The following is a 16,788-nucleotide window of genomic DNA, read 5'->3' as shown; positions in this document are numbered from 1 at the left end:
AGGCTCAGCGGCCATGGCTCACAGGCCCAGCCGCTCTGCGGCATGTGGCATCCTCCCGGACCGGGCCACGAACCCGTGTCCCCTGCATCGGCAGGCGGACTCCCAACCACTGCGCCACCAGGGAAGCCCTCGGGGGAGTTCTTGGAGTGCATTTTCTCATAGAAGCAAGATTTAAAGTTTAAACGGTGGTTAAGTTTTCAGATAAGCTCATAATAAGCGAATATGTGCATCTCTGTGTGTTTTTAAAGCAGCAGAGCTGCCCACCCCCATTTCTTCACAAACAAAATCTTAGGTAGAACCCTAATTGAATTTCTTGGGAATCTTTTAACCCTCAGTTGAGTTCGCCTAAATAAAACAAGGAATTTGTTATAAAAATCTAGGTTGTTTCATGTACTCCCAGAGGCAAAAATGCATGGAAAATCGAGAATGTCCTCTCTTTCCATCTGTTGCCTGTAACTTTTTCTCTGTACACTTGCTTCTTTTGCTGTTTCTTTTCCTGCAGAATTGTTTTCTTGGTTTCCTAATCCACATGGCAGAAGACAGAGTTGAGACTGGAGTGAGGTGCAAAATTTAAGAGGGCATCAAAAAACTAGATGATCAAGATAAATAATATTTTAATGTAATATTTCAAAGATGATGAACAAAATATAAACATTTTAATGATGATAGGATTAGTATAAAAGGAGCCATCTCTGTCAGTTCCTGTATTGTTTTCTACTTGCAAGTGAGCAGCACAACTGATCTGAAGACTGGTGGTTCTAATTCCAAATCCCAGAGAAGAGCTCTGATTGGCTCAGCTTGGATTCCACCCGGACTCTTAGACCCATCAGCTAAGGCTGGGTGGTGGGAGGTGCTCGATACCAACAGAACCTTGTGGGCGGTTGGGCAGGTACAAGAACAGGTGTTCACTCTGACACAGTACCACGTTCATGCATGTGAGGACACTGGTCAGGGTCGAGTAAGCCAGGTAAATCTGGCACTTTGTCTCTCCTTCTCCCCACCTTAAGGTTTCTCTTTAGACGCCAGCACTAAACTTACCAAGCCCTGAAAGGGAGAGTTGAGCCCATTTGAACAGGGGATTTAATTTCAGCCAACCAGTGAGTTAGTGCCAGCCAGGTACAAGGCCCAGGAGAAATGTACTTGGCACGGTTGGTCAGGATAAATGTCTGATGGGGGAAAGTAGATGCCACCCCTCAGACAGAAAGCCAGAGAGCTTTTGCTGTTGGGGAGAGGTTGATTGTGTGACCTGGTGATTACCCTTGTACAATGGGCCAAAGAGTACAAGGTTGCCTTTTTTTTTTTTTAATATTTATTTATTTTTGGCTGCATTGGGTCTTTGTTGCTGCACGCGGGCTTTCTCTAGTTGCGGTGAGCAGGGGCTACTCTTCATTGTGGTGCGCGGGCTTCTCACTGTGGTGGCTTCTCTTGTTGCGGAGCATGGGCTCTAGGTGTGCGGGCTTTAGTAGTTGTGGCTCGCGGGTTCTGGAGCACAGGCTCAGTAGCTGTGACGCATGGGCTTAGTTGCTCTGTGGCATGTGGGATCTTCCAGGACCAGGGCTTGAACCCATGTCCCCTGCATTGGCAAGTAGATTCTTAAGCACTGCGCCACCAGGGAAGTCCAAGGTTGCCTTTTATTCCTTTGGGAACTCTTCTACCTTTCCAATAACTTCCAAACTACAACCAGAGTGATCTTTCTAAATGCAGATCGCATCGTGCAAGTCTCTTGCTTTAAAACCTTCCGTGGACTCCCACTGGTTTTAGGATAATGACCAAGCAGTATTCTTAACACTGCTTGTGTGATCTGCCCTCTGGCCTCTGATAGGCCCTGCTTCTTTCTGCTTTAGGGCCTTTGCCCGGGCTGTTGGCTCTGCCCAGGATGCCTCCCAGAATCCCTTTCCCCACCCCTTACCCAGTTGATAATTATCTTTCAGAGATGCGCTCAGATGTCACATCCTCAAGGAAGCCCCTTTTCTGATCACACAGGATGGGCCAAGTTTCCTGCTATGTAAAATGATAATAAATCATAAATAGTACTAAAACAACAACAATAATAACAACTAACACCATGTGACAGGCACCTTCTGAGAATTCCAATTTGTTGAATCCTCACAACAACTCTATGAGGTGGGTATTACTATTTTTAAGATGAGGAAGCTGTGCTTAGAAACCCTTGCACTTATCACAATTACGATTAAAGAATGAATTATACAGGCACTGGCAGTGGGCCAGGATAGGGCTGAAGAGCAGCCTTTTGTTTAGAAGGGAAGCGCTAGGAACTGGTCTCGAGGCTGTGTTTGCATAGCAGAGCACGCTGTGCCCTGGGCTGCCTGCTTACTTGGGATTGCTTTGAGAGATGAATGATGGTTGTGAAGGCTAAAATACTGTCAAGCCACTCCTTGCTGTCCACTGTGGCCCCCTACAAGCCCTGTGAAAGGAAAACCTCATGTATTAATTACTGTATCCTAGGAACCCAGCTCCAGGTCTTGCATAAAGTAGTTCTTCAAGAAAGATTTCTCTCATGAATCAGTGAAAAAAAAATCTCCACAATTTTGGAGGTAGTTTTGACCAAGCTATATCGAATTCTGCCCTAATTGTGCAACACTGATGGTGAAGGTTAGTCCTCAGGGATTTCATTTGATCTGGGGCTGAATAATGGATGCCCAGGACTTGAGGGGACACGTGTGGACCCTGGTTTGGGAACAGGTGGGCCAAGGGAGCAGATCTGAGACCTCAGGAGTGCTGGTCCTTATAGTGAGGCAAGGCTGGGAGGAGCATTGTGCCCTGAGTGGAAGCAGACAGATCAGAGTTGTATGCTCTTTGCACAGGTGATCACAAAGTCTAATTTGGTGGAAGGGAATGTGTTGCCTTGATAGTTTTAGGGCCATGGGTGTGGGGGGCTGAGATGAATATAATTCATCATATGATGATTTGATTCCATGGTGCCAACAGGCTCAGGAAATTGTAGATGGTCACAAAGGGACCTTGACCGTGATCACTCTCAATTCGTAGAAGAAGAGCCACGTCATATGCTCCCAACCCCACATAGCACTACCCTTAGGGCTTGTGCTAAATGTCATTATATGTCTAATGGGGTGTGAGCAGCCCTAAGAGCTACATGCTTGGAGAGCGACTCTAGCCTTTTTTTCCTACTATTCTGCTTCCTACGGCCCCACCAAATTGGCCCAGCGCTGAATCCATTTCTGGATTTCAAGGAGGGGAAATGCAGGAGGCTGGCCCGGATTTCCATGGGCTCTTGGGAAAAGGTAAGAGCCTTGAGTTAAGAAGGAACCCACATCCCAGGCACGGGAAAAAGTGCAAGAAGACAAGAGGATAAAGAGGTCTGGCTGGCCAAAAGACATGCTTCATGTAAGGGAAACTTAAAATATAAAATAGAATTAATAAACAAAATGTAAAAACAAATGTTATTTATACAAAAAGAAAGTTATAATCCAGTGATACAATTTATATAAAATATATGTAGTAAGTTGTAAATAATATGTAGTAAAAATAGTAAATAATAAATAACAGTAATATTCAGGGGTTGAGTCATCCTTTAACTCATTTTAACTCACCTTTAAAATGGTGTTCATTTCACTAAACATTGTAGAATGGAGCAGATTATAATTAGGTAGTTTCTGAGGAAAGCTAATTTAGTGCGTTGATCTCCAAACAATACGGGAATTTATCTTAAGATTTTTAATTGTCATGTTTGGAATGTCTGAAAAATATCAAGGTGAAAGTGTTCTTTAATTTTGGATTATTTTAACTTTTAGGATTCTTATTCTACATTCACCTAGTTATTGGGAGCATTTAAAAATACTAGACTTGGGCCTCCCTGGTGGCGCAAGTGGTTGAGAGTCCGCCTGCCGATGCAGGGGATACGGGTTCGTGCCCCGGTCTGGGAGGATCCCATATGCCGCGGAGCGGCTGGGCCCGTGAGCCATGGCCGCTGAGCCTGCGCGTCCGGAGCCTGCGCGTCCGGAGCCTGTGCTCCGCAACGGGGGAGACCACAACAGTGAGAGGCCCGCATACCGCAAAAAAAAAAAAAAAAAAAAAAAAAAAAAAAAAAAAAAAAAAAAATACTAGACTTTCCGTAAGATTAAGGTTTTTTTTACCTCTCTGTAGTAATAAATATTCTTATACCATCTTAATGCTCAAGTGTCCATCTCTGTTAGTGTTTGTGTTAGGCAATAGAGCCTGGAATTTATAACCTAATTTCGAAAGGAATCTGTAGCAGTGGTAGGTTGCTAAGAAAGTCTCTTAGCTAATGAAACAACATGCCTTGAATTATTCTGATCCTTTTTACTGCCAGTTGTAATGGATCAGTTGAAAATGATGCTCATTTTTAGATTCGTCAAAACTTAAATTAGAAATAAATGAAAGTATAGGTATACTATTTTCAGTAATTAAAAAAGAAAGCAAGAAATAAGTATAAATGTGTGAAAAATGTTTGAAACAATCTGTTCAGTAACAGTGGAATTCTCAGCAAATTATGATATATCTATGTGAATTACTACAGTATGAGGGTTTGGATACAATGTAACAAATACTATATATTAGTTAGATTGGAAATCATAGGTCTCTCTTTTATACAAATCAGAGAAATAGGCACAGCTTTACACATTCCTTTCATAAGTGTTTTTACACTGTATTGCTTTTCAAAATGAAACTTAGAGCCTGTTTAAGATTATCCAAATTGGAATTAATTTTGCTGCTTGGGTGTGTTAGAAAATGGGAGCTAGACCCTCTAATGAGAGTTGTAAAGCATAGTCATGGAGCACGTTCCAGACTTTTCAAATAATTTACTTCTCTGTTTAGAGTTACAACAATGATTGAAAACAAAGGCAGGGGTACGGACTGTGAGATTGAATGAATATATAGCCAAGGAGTGATTTCAAGCCTGACAACTTCATCCAATTACATATTTCCAAGTATGCTAATCCTAAAGCTCCTGAAAAATCTGTTTTCCATTTCCTTATAATTTTCATCCTTTCTATATGTTATTTTTCTATTTATTTTTCAGAAATTCACTCCTTGAATAGAAAATGGTCTTTCTGTAGATGCCCAAGACATAGTTGATTTTAACTTCACTAAAGGACAAGTCAACTAATATTTGTGGTTTAGCCTCTGCAACTTTATTTTGTCAGTTTTTTAAAATTGAAATATAGTTAGTTGATTTATAATATTGTGATAGTTTCAGGTATACAGCAAAGTGATTCAATGTTTTATATATATATATATGTAGAGAGAGAGAGAGAGAGAGAGAGATAGATAGATTATGTTTATATTCTTTTTCAGATTCTTTTCCATTATAGGTTATTACAAGATATTGAATATAAGTTCCCTGTGCTATACAGTAAATCCTTGTTTATGTATTTTATATATATCAATAGTAGTGTGTATCTGTTAATCACATACTAATTTATCCCTCCCCCCTTTCCCTTTGGTAATCATAGTTTGTTTTCTATGTCTGTTAATCTGTTTTGTAAATAAGTTCATTTGTATTATTTTTTTAGATTCCACATATAAGTGATATCATAGAATATTTGTCTTCCTCTGTCTGACTTACTTCACTTAGTATGATAATCTCTAGGTCCATCCATGTTGCTGCAAATGGCAACATTTCATTCTTTTTTATGGCTGAGAAATATTCCATTGTATATATATACTGCATCTTCTTTATCCATTCCTCTGTTGATGGACGCTTATGTTGCTTTCATGTCTTGGCTACTGTAAATAATGCTGTTATGAACATTGGTGAGCATGTATCTTTTCGAATTAGAGTTTTTCTCTTTTCTGGATATATGCCCAGGAGTGGGATTGCTGGATCAAATGGTAGCTCTATTTTTAGTTTTTTAAGGAACCTCCATGCAGTTTTCTATAGTGGCTGCACCAATTTACATTCCCATCAACAGTATAGAAGGGTTCCCTTTTCTCCACATCCTCTCCAGCATTTATTATTTGTAGACTTTTTGATGATGGCTGTTCTATCCAGTGTGAGGTGATAGATACCTCATTGTAGTTTTGATTTGCATTTCTCTAATAATTAGCAATGTCGAGCATCTTTTCATATGCCTGTTGGCCATCTGTATGTCTTCTTTGGAGAAAGGTCTATTAAGGTCTTCTTCCCATTTTTTGATTAGGTTGTTTGTTTTTTTGATATTGAGCTGCATGAGCTGTTTGTGTATTTTGGAAATTAAGCCCTTGTTGGTCACATTGTTTGCAAATATTTTCTCCCAGTCTGCAGGTTGTCTTTTTGTTTTATTTATGGTTTCCTTTGCTGTGCAAAAGCTTGTTTGATTAGGTCCCATTTGTTTATTTTTGTTTTTATTTCTACAGTAACTGCTGTTGGGAAAGCTGGACAGCCACATGTAAATCAATGAAGTTAGAACACTCTCTCACACCATACAAAAAAATAAACTTAAAATGGCTTAAAGACTTAACTATAAGACATGGCACAGTAAAACTCCTAGAAGAGAACATAGGCAAAACATTCTCTGACATAAATCGTAGCAGTATTTTATCAAATCTTAATTTTTCCTTTTGGCTGTCTGATGTTTTAATTTTTACTGTAACTCTTACTTTAGCTATTTTTGGTTCTCAAATACATTTTGACTTCTTAGTCCCTGAAGTTCCAGTAAGGTGAAAAAACTTTAAAATTTAGAAGCATTCCAAACCATTGCCTATTATAAGAGCTTTCAGTCAGATTGTTATATCTTTTTTTTTTTTGTGTGTGGTATGCGGGCCTCTCACTGTTGTGGCCTCCCCCGTTGCGGAGCACAGGCTCCGGACGCGCAGGCTCCGGACGCGCAGGCTCAGCAGCCATGGCTCACGGGCCCAGCCGCTCCGCGGCATATGGGATCCTCCCAGACCGGGGCACGAACCCGTATCCCCTGCATCGGCAGGCGGACTCTCAACCACTTGCGCCACCAGCGAGGCCCAGATTGTTATATCTTGATTATAAAACTCTCCAGGGTGCCTCTTTAGCATTCTAAAGCATTAGCATCATTAAGGCCCAGAGTGTGCTTTTTTGCATTTAGCTTACTGTGCTTCTCTTTCTTGTTTTTTTTATTCAGCTGGAATGCTTGCCGACTCCTCTGCAAACTTCTAAGGCTGAGACCCTGAGGAACCCAGCTGGAGAATGCCGTCTGAACGCTTCCTCAGGTTGGTCCTGTAGGATACGTCTTTGCTTGTGTAGAGAGACAGGTGTGACTTGAAATCCTCACACCGCACATTCTAGGACCAAGCACAGGGAGGGGGCTCAATGTGTATTTGAAGAATTAAGCAAACCAGTCTGAGAGTGTGTGTGAGTTTAGTGTGGTAGCACAAGGGCTAACCACTGAGATATAATTACTGGCCAAACCTAGATATGTTAAGGATTCTTTGATACTACTTTTTATCTTTTTCTTATTTAGGATGCTAACCTCCCTCAAACAAAAGGTAGACTTCTCTGAAGGTATATGATTTAAAAAAATAATGAGAAAACTATACATATATATGATTATTGTCCCCTTTAAAGCAATCACTTCAGGGTGTATAATATGTATTCTTAAAATATTCATAAGATTTTACTTTAGTACTTATTTAACAGATATTTATTTGTGCAGAGGATCCAGCAGTGAATAAAACAAATAAGGTTCCTGCTCTCATGAAATATATATTCTATGGGGGAAACAGATATTAAACAAATCACACCAGTAACAACACAAATATAACTGTGAAAGTGCTTTGAAAGATTGATAGAATGAGGTAGTACCTTCCTGAAGAAGTGCTCTATGACCTGAGATTTGAAGGATGGGAAAGACATGGGGAAATGCCCTTAGGCAGGAAGGAGCCTGGCACATTCCCAGAACTGAGGGGGCCAGTCAATAAGAAAATGCAGGGAATTCCTTTGAATATTCCCAGTGGAGGCAAGTCTTCATCATCCTCCGCGGAACCCGTCAAAAGGATCTTCAAAGCAAAGAATGAGAGAGGTGATAAGCCTGGGAAATGCCTTCTTTTTAAATACTAAGAATTGAGTATGTCTATGAAATAATGAGACCAGCTTTCTTCCATGACTCTGAAGCTATTAGAGATGACTAGTTCCAAAAATGTGTTCAGAAATGGAGGCATTGCTACTGCCAGTATAGTGCCTCTGTGCTCCCCAAGTGAGTGTTGCTGTAGATGGGTGACTCTCAGTGGGGGATATTTTGCCCTCAGGGTACATTGTGTAATATCTGGCATCATTTTTGATTGTCACCAGGATAGGGGGTGCTATTGGCATCTAGTGGGTAGAGGCCAGGGATCCTGCTAAACATCTTAACAAAGTACAGGATAATGCCCATAGCAAAAAATGTCAGAATGTCAGTTTAACTGAGGTCAGGAAATCCTGCTCTGGATCTGGCATCCAGCCAGCATAGCACATAGAGACCATGGTATCTGTCTGCCACCAACTAAGCCAAGTGATTTATTTCTGGCTAATAGGATCCATGTGCATTCTTCTCCAAATGATTTTTTACTTTAGATCTGCTATCTCTGCTTTCACTGATCAACTCTGATTCCACTGCCATCTGTCCTCCATAGCACCATCGTCTCTGCTGGGACACAGACACCTCCTTGCGCACTTTTCAAACTTCCCCTGTGCCACGTGGAACTGTTGCACCAGCAACATACATGTGCTGTGCTGGGTCGTCTTCCTCACCCTGAAAAACTCCAAGCACCTCCTGCTTTCACTGAGACCTGTCTTCTTCTGAGGCACCACTTCTTTGTAGCCTTCTCAAGTGGTGGCCTTATTTCCTCAAATCTCATGTATTTTAGGGATGGGTAGAGAGATGGTTGTCACCTGGGACATAGTTTTGCTTCTAGGTCGTTACTCCTCATACTGGTTGTTTGAGAAGATGTCGACAACAAAACGACAACAAAGACAGGCTCTTCTGAAGGTGATGCTCTGCAGCTCTCTCCATCCCTTCTTCCTCTCCACTGTTCGCAGGGCCATCTCCCCGCATTCACTGAGCATTTGGCATCTGGCTGACAGTCTTCCTTCTCACCACAGACCCTTTACAACTTCCCAGTGGCCTCAGTGTTTGCCTGGAGGATCTGCCCGACTTTGTGGCCTTGGATCTTCAACCTGCTTGTGACCTTCCTCACTGAACCACCTACTCTCATGGTCACGCCGTGGATCATGCATCCCCAGTAGTTGCTCTATTTCTGAAACTACTGCATCAGCCGCTTTATTCTTAGCAGGACCTCCTCTCCTTCTAGCTTCCTGATTTACCTACCTCCACAGTGGTTGTACTTTGACCTCATGGCAATGTCTCATTACTGGCCCGGCCATTTTCTTTCTTTTCTTTTCTTTTTAGTAAATTTTTTTGGAGTATAGTTGATTTAAAATATTGTGTTAGTTTCAGGTGTACAGCAAAGTGATTCAGTTATACATATATATATATATATGTATATTCATTCTTTTTCAGATTCTTTTCCCACAAAGTTTATTACAGAGTATTGAGTAGAGTTCACCGTGCTATACAGTAGGGTCTTATTGTTTATTTTTTTAATTAATTTTTATTGGAGTGTAGTTGCTTTATAATTGGGAGGTTGAGATTGATATATATACACTATTGATACTACGTATAAAATAAATAACTAATGAGAACCTACTGTATAGCACAGGGAACTCTACTCAGTGCTCTGTGGTGACCTAAATGGGAAGAAAATCCAAAAAAGGAGGGATATATGTATACGTATAGCTGATTCACTTTGCTGTATGGTAGAAACTAGCACAACATTGTAAAGCAACTGGCCCAGCCACTTTCTACCAATCCGTCAACACTTTCCTTGCCTCATTTCCGTTCTTAGCCAGTTTAGAATCTGTCACTCTTTTAAATCCTTAATTTCCCTTGCTCTCTGCATTTTTGATCCATTTACCTGACAAAATCCCAACCCAGGTGAACCCATGTGTTTCCATGCCTTCATTGTCCAGTGGAGATTGGTTCCACTGAATCTTTAGATTCAACAAGCCAAAAAATGCCCAAAGTTTTAATATTCGCTCCCTCCTGCTACTCAAAAGGCAGTCCTTTCCCACAGCTGAGCCCAGCCCCGCTTCTATGTTTTGAATCCTATCTTTCTTCTCAGCAGCCTTTGACTATTGGTTGTCTCTCAGCTGTGTTCTGGAGACACAGCTGTGCTTCCGTTATTCTCTCTATCCACATGAGTTTTACACCTCTAGCCAAGACCTCTTTCTGAGCTCCAGATCCTGTACCATGCCGGCGCTTGTCCTCAGGGTCCCAGCCCTGAACATTCTGTGGACTGTGTGTTAGGTCCATGCCCCCCACTGCCACAGGATCAGCATTTGCTGTTCCTCTACCTGGAAAACTCTGCTGTCCCCATTTTGCCATGGTAACTTGTTCTCATCCTTCAGCCTGCAGCTCCAGCATTACTTCTTCAGGGAGGCCAGATTATTTTATTAAAGTGTAACTACCTCGCTAAACTGAGGGTTCTGTGAGGGCTGCTACAGAGTTTGGTTTGTTTACCATTTTATCTCCAGTGTCTGGTCCAATACCTGGCACAGGATGAATAAATGTTTGAGTGAATGAAGGAATGAAGGAATGCAACAAGACTATCCATTTATATTTAAGTTCCTTTCCTTAAGTATCCATTTGTAATTAACTTGCATAGTCTTCATTATTCTTGGTCATTCGCTAAGCATATCATATTTCCTTTGCTTATTATTTTGACCATTGTTATTAATTGCTAGAATTAATTTTAAGGTATTTACAAATTACAAAGTATTCTATAAAAAATAAAATTAAGTTCCATGTTGGTTTTTTTTCACAGCCTATATGCTTAAATAAATAAGATTGTTTCAATATTGATGTATTTAATTTGTATTAAAATATTTTGACTGTGGAATTGAAGTGATTAGGGCACAGTTTATCAATAGACTGAACTGAGATAATCAGGCATAATCCTAGTACTATCAGGTTTTTTGCCCGGTCCTTTTCTTTTTTGTGTAAAGTAATCTATTTAAGCAATGAGGATCTCTATGCTACTTGACTGTGTTTGATATATAAGTATATAATACCTTATTGGTGACCTTACTTGAAAACTACCTGAATATATTTTGTATATCTAAGTACTAAGTAAACACTGATATAGAAATTGACTTGAATTTTTAAATTTGAGATACAGATGTTTAAAAACCAGACAGCTGTTTTGGAATTCATGTCTTGCAAACTGACAGAACTCAGTCAAAATTTATGCTATAAAAAATGAGAATCTGAGAGAATTCTGTGATCAAAAATCTTCACTATGAACTTGAAATAGTGATTTACACTAACACAGTGCTTCACTGTGAGTGAGCTGTACCATGTTATGAACATCGTGCTCTGCATTTGACTTTTTAGTTCTTCCATCAATTCCAGAATGAAAGTTAAAGATTTGAAGTCATAAATAGTCCTGTCCTTGAGACCTCATTTATTTATCTCCCTGTTACTGGATGCTGACATTTGACCAATCAGATGGTTGTTCCGTGGCATCACTAAAAAGCAATTTCTTGCTCAAGGAGTCCGGGGCTTCCCATGTTGTACCTGGAAGAAGCTGGGTCCTGTGAGATTCAGGAACAGCCAGGCTCATTGGCAACCTGATGGGGTACCTGAAGCCCTTCTAGAGTTCAGGTGGAAAGAAATGAGGGACACCTCCCCAGGGAACTTTTAGACTGTCCCGTAGAACCATAGTGCGAAGTATATATATAATTTAAACTTTTCAAGTAGACACAATTTTTAAAAAGTAAAAAGAAACAGGTAAAATGAATTTTAACAATATATTCTATTTAACCCAGTATACCCCAAATATTATCATTTCAACATGTAATCAATATAGAAATATTAATGAGATATTTTTACATTCTTTTATTTCACACTATGTCTTTGACATCCAGCGTACATTTTCCACTTACAGCACATTTCAATTTGGACTACACACATTTTAAGTTCACAATAGCCACATGTAGCTAGTGGCTATTATACTGGACAGTGCAGTTCTAAAGAATTCCACAGAGGAAAGGGTATTGGGGTTGCCTTGAGGAAGCCAGGTCACCCTCTTGCACCCACTTGTGAATTTTGAGGTGGCAATATTGCTTCCATGGAAGACCTTTCCCAATATTCGGATGACACACAAATCTGTATACCCTTGGGATATGTGACTCCTGTTTTACGGAGTTTTTTGTTTGTTTGTTTTCTTGGTAATTTCAGAAGTTTTAGGAATATACTTTTCCTTTCTTCTTCGTTTCCCAAATAATGGAGAGACATTGCTCTAAGGTGAGAGGTTTAGATTGCTAAGTTGTATAATTTTGATACCAAGGGAGCCATACGTAAGGATGTGTCTGCTTCCCATTCTAATTTAGACATGGTTCATGATAGTCTTTGAATCACCTCGACCCTGGTTTATAATTATTGGCTTTATCACATGGGCCTATGGCTTTTCAGCTGTGTTCTGTGACCACTTGTGCCTTAACACTTACACGGTTGAAGTCTTTTGCAGATTTACACCTGAGAGTTGAGTGGGAAGTTTCAGAATACAATAATGACCTGTTGATTAATAAGCCTTTATTCCTTGCCAAATGTTGGAGTATTTGTTTCTGCTTTTAAGGAGTCCTAACATATTGGTTCCAAAATATTTGGAATCTTGTGCCAAGTGTTGCCTTAAATATTTAGCATGCTGTTTTCTTTAAGCTTGAATATTTCAAGCCCAACTGAATGATCCTGTGAAATTGTGCAGCATCACAATTGTTTCAGAGCTGAGCCCTTTATTCTTTGCCAAATTTCAGTTTACAGCTGCTCTTTCCCTGGCAAGATTTATTCACTGTCTATAGATATCTGAAATGCAAATACTGATTCAGTCTTAATAATAAGGACATGAATTGTGGCTCTATATTTGGAAAATGAGTAAGGAAACATTATAAGCAATTATTTTAATGTATTCTTCTGTTCCACTACAAATGAAATTTCAAAATACATTTATGTAGCATTTAAGGTGATATTAAAAGGGAGAAAAGTTATGAGAGTTTTAAATAAAGGTATCAGTAAAATCTGTTTTCTCTTCCCAAACTTATCTTAGTCAGTGCAATGATAAATGTTTTTGAAGCATGATTTCAAACATTTCCTATCACTATCTCATGTTATATTAATGTATATTATTTTTCAAAGGTAACTTTGATTTTGAGATTAACTATGCACAATCTAAATATAAAGTTAATATGGACTTTCTGATTTTTTTCCCCCCAGCATAGATTTTTGAGATCTTCTTTACAGATTATCAGTTTTTGGTTTTGTTCCAGGTTTTGTTTGTTTCTTTTATTTATTTTTTATGTTTTAAATTTTTTTGGCCACGCGGCATGTGGGATCTTAGTTCCCTGACCAGGGATCGAATCCGTGCCCCCTGCATTGGAAGTGTAGAGTCTTAACCGCTGGGCTGCCAGGGAAGTCTCTGTTTCTTTTATACTTTAAGCAGGAGGACAAATTACATTATTATGTTCATGGTAATAGGTTCTCAAAATGCCTAATCTTGCATCATCGGGTTTCTTATCTGTGAAATGGAGATATTAGTACCTGTCTCATAATGTTGTTATGAAGATTAAATGAATTGATAATTGTATATCACTAAGACTAATTCATGGAACATAGTAAGGGCTTTGTGTTTGTAAAATATATAAAAATGTCATCCTTTTAGGAAGGATTTTCAAAGACTATCCTAAAGCTTACTTAGCTGAGATAATATTTCTATTACTATTCTTTCTATTCCCTCATTTCTTTGAGCTATGCTAATTAATCTCCGTTCTAGCCTTTGCCTAGCAATTTGTGTAAGTGTTATTTATGCTTCTGAGTGTGGTTTTCAATTACTGACTTTAAAAGTCTGCCTGTAGCTAGAGCCGCTAGATGAATATTCGATGACAGTAACCATTTCAAAACTCACTGCTGCATTTCAACTGAAAATAATCCTCCCACCTTCCCACGAGAACTTACTATATCATCATCTCCTGTCAAATTTATTTTTTCTTTCAATAGTTCTGACATTTTTGAGGCTCCCCAGTCAAAAGTGTCCGATAAAGCTTACTGGCTGCACTCTGGCATTTCCCAGGAAGCCTTTGGTTTACTTTAAGGTAATTTATGCTGAACTGTAATTTACCAGCCAACTGGTGGCACAACCATGCAGGCTCGGCTGGTGGCGACGCCCTGGCTCTCCTGAGAGGCTCTTTCACATTCAGAGGATGTCGAGTTATCAGGATGGGAGAGACAGTGCTCGTTCATCCTTATGGCAACTTTACTTGGTTTCAAGAAGAGTCGCAGGCCAGAAATAGAGCTTGATGGCCCTTGCTGTCATTCTGGGAGTAACTTAGGACTGGTGCAGCTCACTCATCTTAGTCCAGTGTCGGTTCTGAGATTCTAGAGTGCCGTGGAGATTTTCATGTACCTAAGCTGGAATTGTTCATAACTAGCCACAAATTCCGTTTGCGTTTGGTGTTTATAGCATCACTTCTACATTATTAAAGGAAGATCTGGGGTTTCACCCAGGAGTTTTGAAAGGATATGGGATGAATATTTTAGGTTGGGGTAGGAAGGGAAGGGATAAGTTTCACAATGGGTAAGTTTAGTAATTTCACAAAATAGAGCAGAAAATAGATTGCATAGTCATTCATAAGTCTAATATGAAGATCACACAAGATGTTGCAGGCTAATAAGATAGATATATTTTACTTTCAGCCTTAAATTTTTTCTTTATGATGGCATTTCTTTTGATGTTCTCCTGGTGGTGCATAATTTCCTAAGTTTAATAATAAGCCACTATGGTTTAATTAATGACCTTTTACATGAAGTGGTCACCAGTAGCCTTTTTTCCCCCTAACTAACATTTGCTCAGTTTCATTTTATTTATTAATGGAGTATTGTGTCTTGTGGGGAGACTGAGAAACTTCTTGTGTCTCTGGTGAGCCATGCAGTGGGTTCTGTGCTGGAGCAGTGCATGGCAAGTTCTGAGCTTGTGCTAACCCCACACAGGTGGTACAAAGCTAGAAAAGGAATCAGAGAGCTAGGGAGGGGGTCCCAGAGTGGAAGGATTTGCACACATATATACACACATCTAGACACACATCCAGAAAAAGCTTTGCACTCAGAGATGTATACATACTGAGGGGACAGGGGCCCAGAAGCAGAAGCTCACAGGCCTACAGACATGGGCCAATACACAGACACAGATGGACACACAACAAACACAAATTCTCAAAGAGAGGGACCAGTAGGAAGGAGAAAGAGGTCCTGTTGGGGGGCAGGAAAAGAGAGAATTAGAGAAAAAGAAAGCAAGAGGACAGTGGGGACTAGGAAGGTCACACCACTATAGGCACTGGAATCCACACTCCCTGAGTTGCTCTTGAAGGAGGGAGGGAGCCTGGGGGCGGCTGGGCTGATGAGAGGAACAACATTGACTGGATTGCTCTCTTCTCTCCTCCTCGCAGTATTCAAGAAATGCTGACAGGCCAGAGGCTCTGCCACTCAGAATCTCACACTGATAGCGTCCTGGCAGCGCTGAATCAGCAGAGAAGTGACGGCATCCTCTGCGACGTCACCCTGATTGCTGAGGAACAGAAATTCCATGCTCACAAGGCAGTCCTAGCAGCCTGCAGCGACTATTTCCGGGTAAGTCAAGGTGGTTTGTTTGTTTATTTGTTTCTCTTAAGATATTAATAAACAGAGGATGACAGTTTTCCTGAACTGTCGCACAATCATCAGCCAATTAGATAATCGTCCCCAGAGTTGTGAATGTTGGGGGATTTTCTGGTCAGACTGAGATTGGGGCCCCATCGGGATCCTCCCTGGGCTGGACACCTGGATGTCCCTCCAGTGGAGAGCAGACCTCTCCTTTGGATCTGAGCTGAGGGGCATTTGACACTCTACCACCAAAAGAAAGTGTGGCATTGTAGTGTACCATAATGGGGGTGCAGGCTGAGGACAGGATGTTTCTGGATTCAGGATCAGAAGGACAATCTGTAAGACAATTTATTTCTTAAAAGGTCTCTAAATATATGTAGTGTTTCTGATTTTTTTTTATTTTCTATGGATGTTCTCGTCTTAGAGCTTTCCAAGTCTCTGCTCCAGGGACGGAGATGGAATTGACCTAAAGGATATTTATGGTTGACATGTGGGTGCCTGTTTAGCTGAAGACGTTGTCTTGTTAAGTAGAACTTTGGAGTTTGATTTTCAGTGGCTAATGATATGTGATGATGTGTTTGTTGTTGTTTTTTGAAGGTGAGTGTATAGTATGGTTTTAGCTAAATTTAATTTAATTTAATATTTCCTATGATTCAAGTCATGGGCAAAGGACTTTATATACATATCTCATTGAATCGTCACAGCAATCCATTTTATAAACACATGCACATGCTATAAAAATCACCATTTTACATGTAAGGAAACTGAATCTCAAAGATTAGGTAATTTGACGTAACCCAGAGGTGAAGTAATAAGTCACACAGTTCCGAAGTGGCAGATCTACAATTGAAATCCATGTCTGAGTCTTAACCAGCATTCCATTCTACCCCTTATAGGGATATAAGAAAGAAAATTGTGACAATTAATAACCAAATTTTTTTGAAGTATTAATTTCTGAAGATTTAATTCTTATTTAATTTTTTTCAATGTTATTTCAGTTAACTAGTGATTAGGTAAGAAATTCAAAACGCAATAGTATACAATCTCTATATAAATTAGAATATAAATTTAATTGTGAATTTAAAAAACTTTTTCTTACCAAAGTCTTAAA

General features: G+C 39.9%; 1 protein-coding gene across 2 annotated transcripts in view; it reads left to right on the top strand.

Moving 5' to 3' along the window:
* The window catches only part of KLHL32 (kelch like family member 32), a 224,330-nt gene that overhangs the window by 35,571 nt on the left and 171,971 nt on the right, over positions 1-16,788 (top strand). For both annotated transcript variants that reach the window (XM_060114789.1, XM_060114788.1), the window contains exons 2-3: positions 7,077-7,164; positions 15,485-15,665. In XM_060114789.1, the coding sequence (XP_059970772.1) occupies positions 7,142-7,164; positions 15,485-15,665 (204 nt within the window). In that variant the 5' untranslated portion in view covers positions 7,077-7,141. The remainder of the gene's footprint in view (positions 1-7,076; positions 7,165-15,484; positions 15,666-16,788) is intronic.

This window comes from Mesoplodon densirostris, chromosome 12, assembly GCF_025265405.1.
Source record: "Mesoplodon densirostris isolate mMesDen1 chromosome 12, mMesDen1 primary haplotype, whole genome shotgun sequence".
NCBI lineage: Eukaryota > Metazoa > Chordata > Mammalia > Artiodactyla > Ziphiidae > Mesoplodon > Mesoplodon densirostris.
Note: the sequence above shows the minus strand (reverse complement) of the source record. Positions and strands in the feature narration are given on the sequence as shown.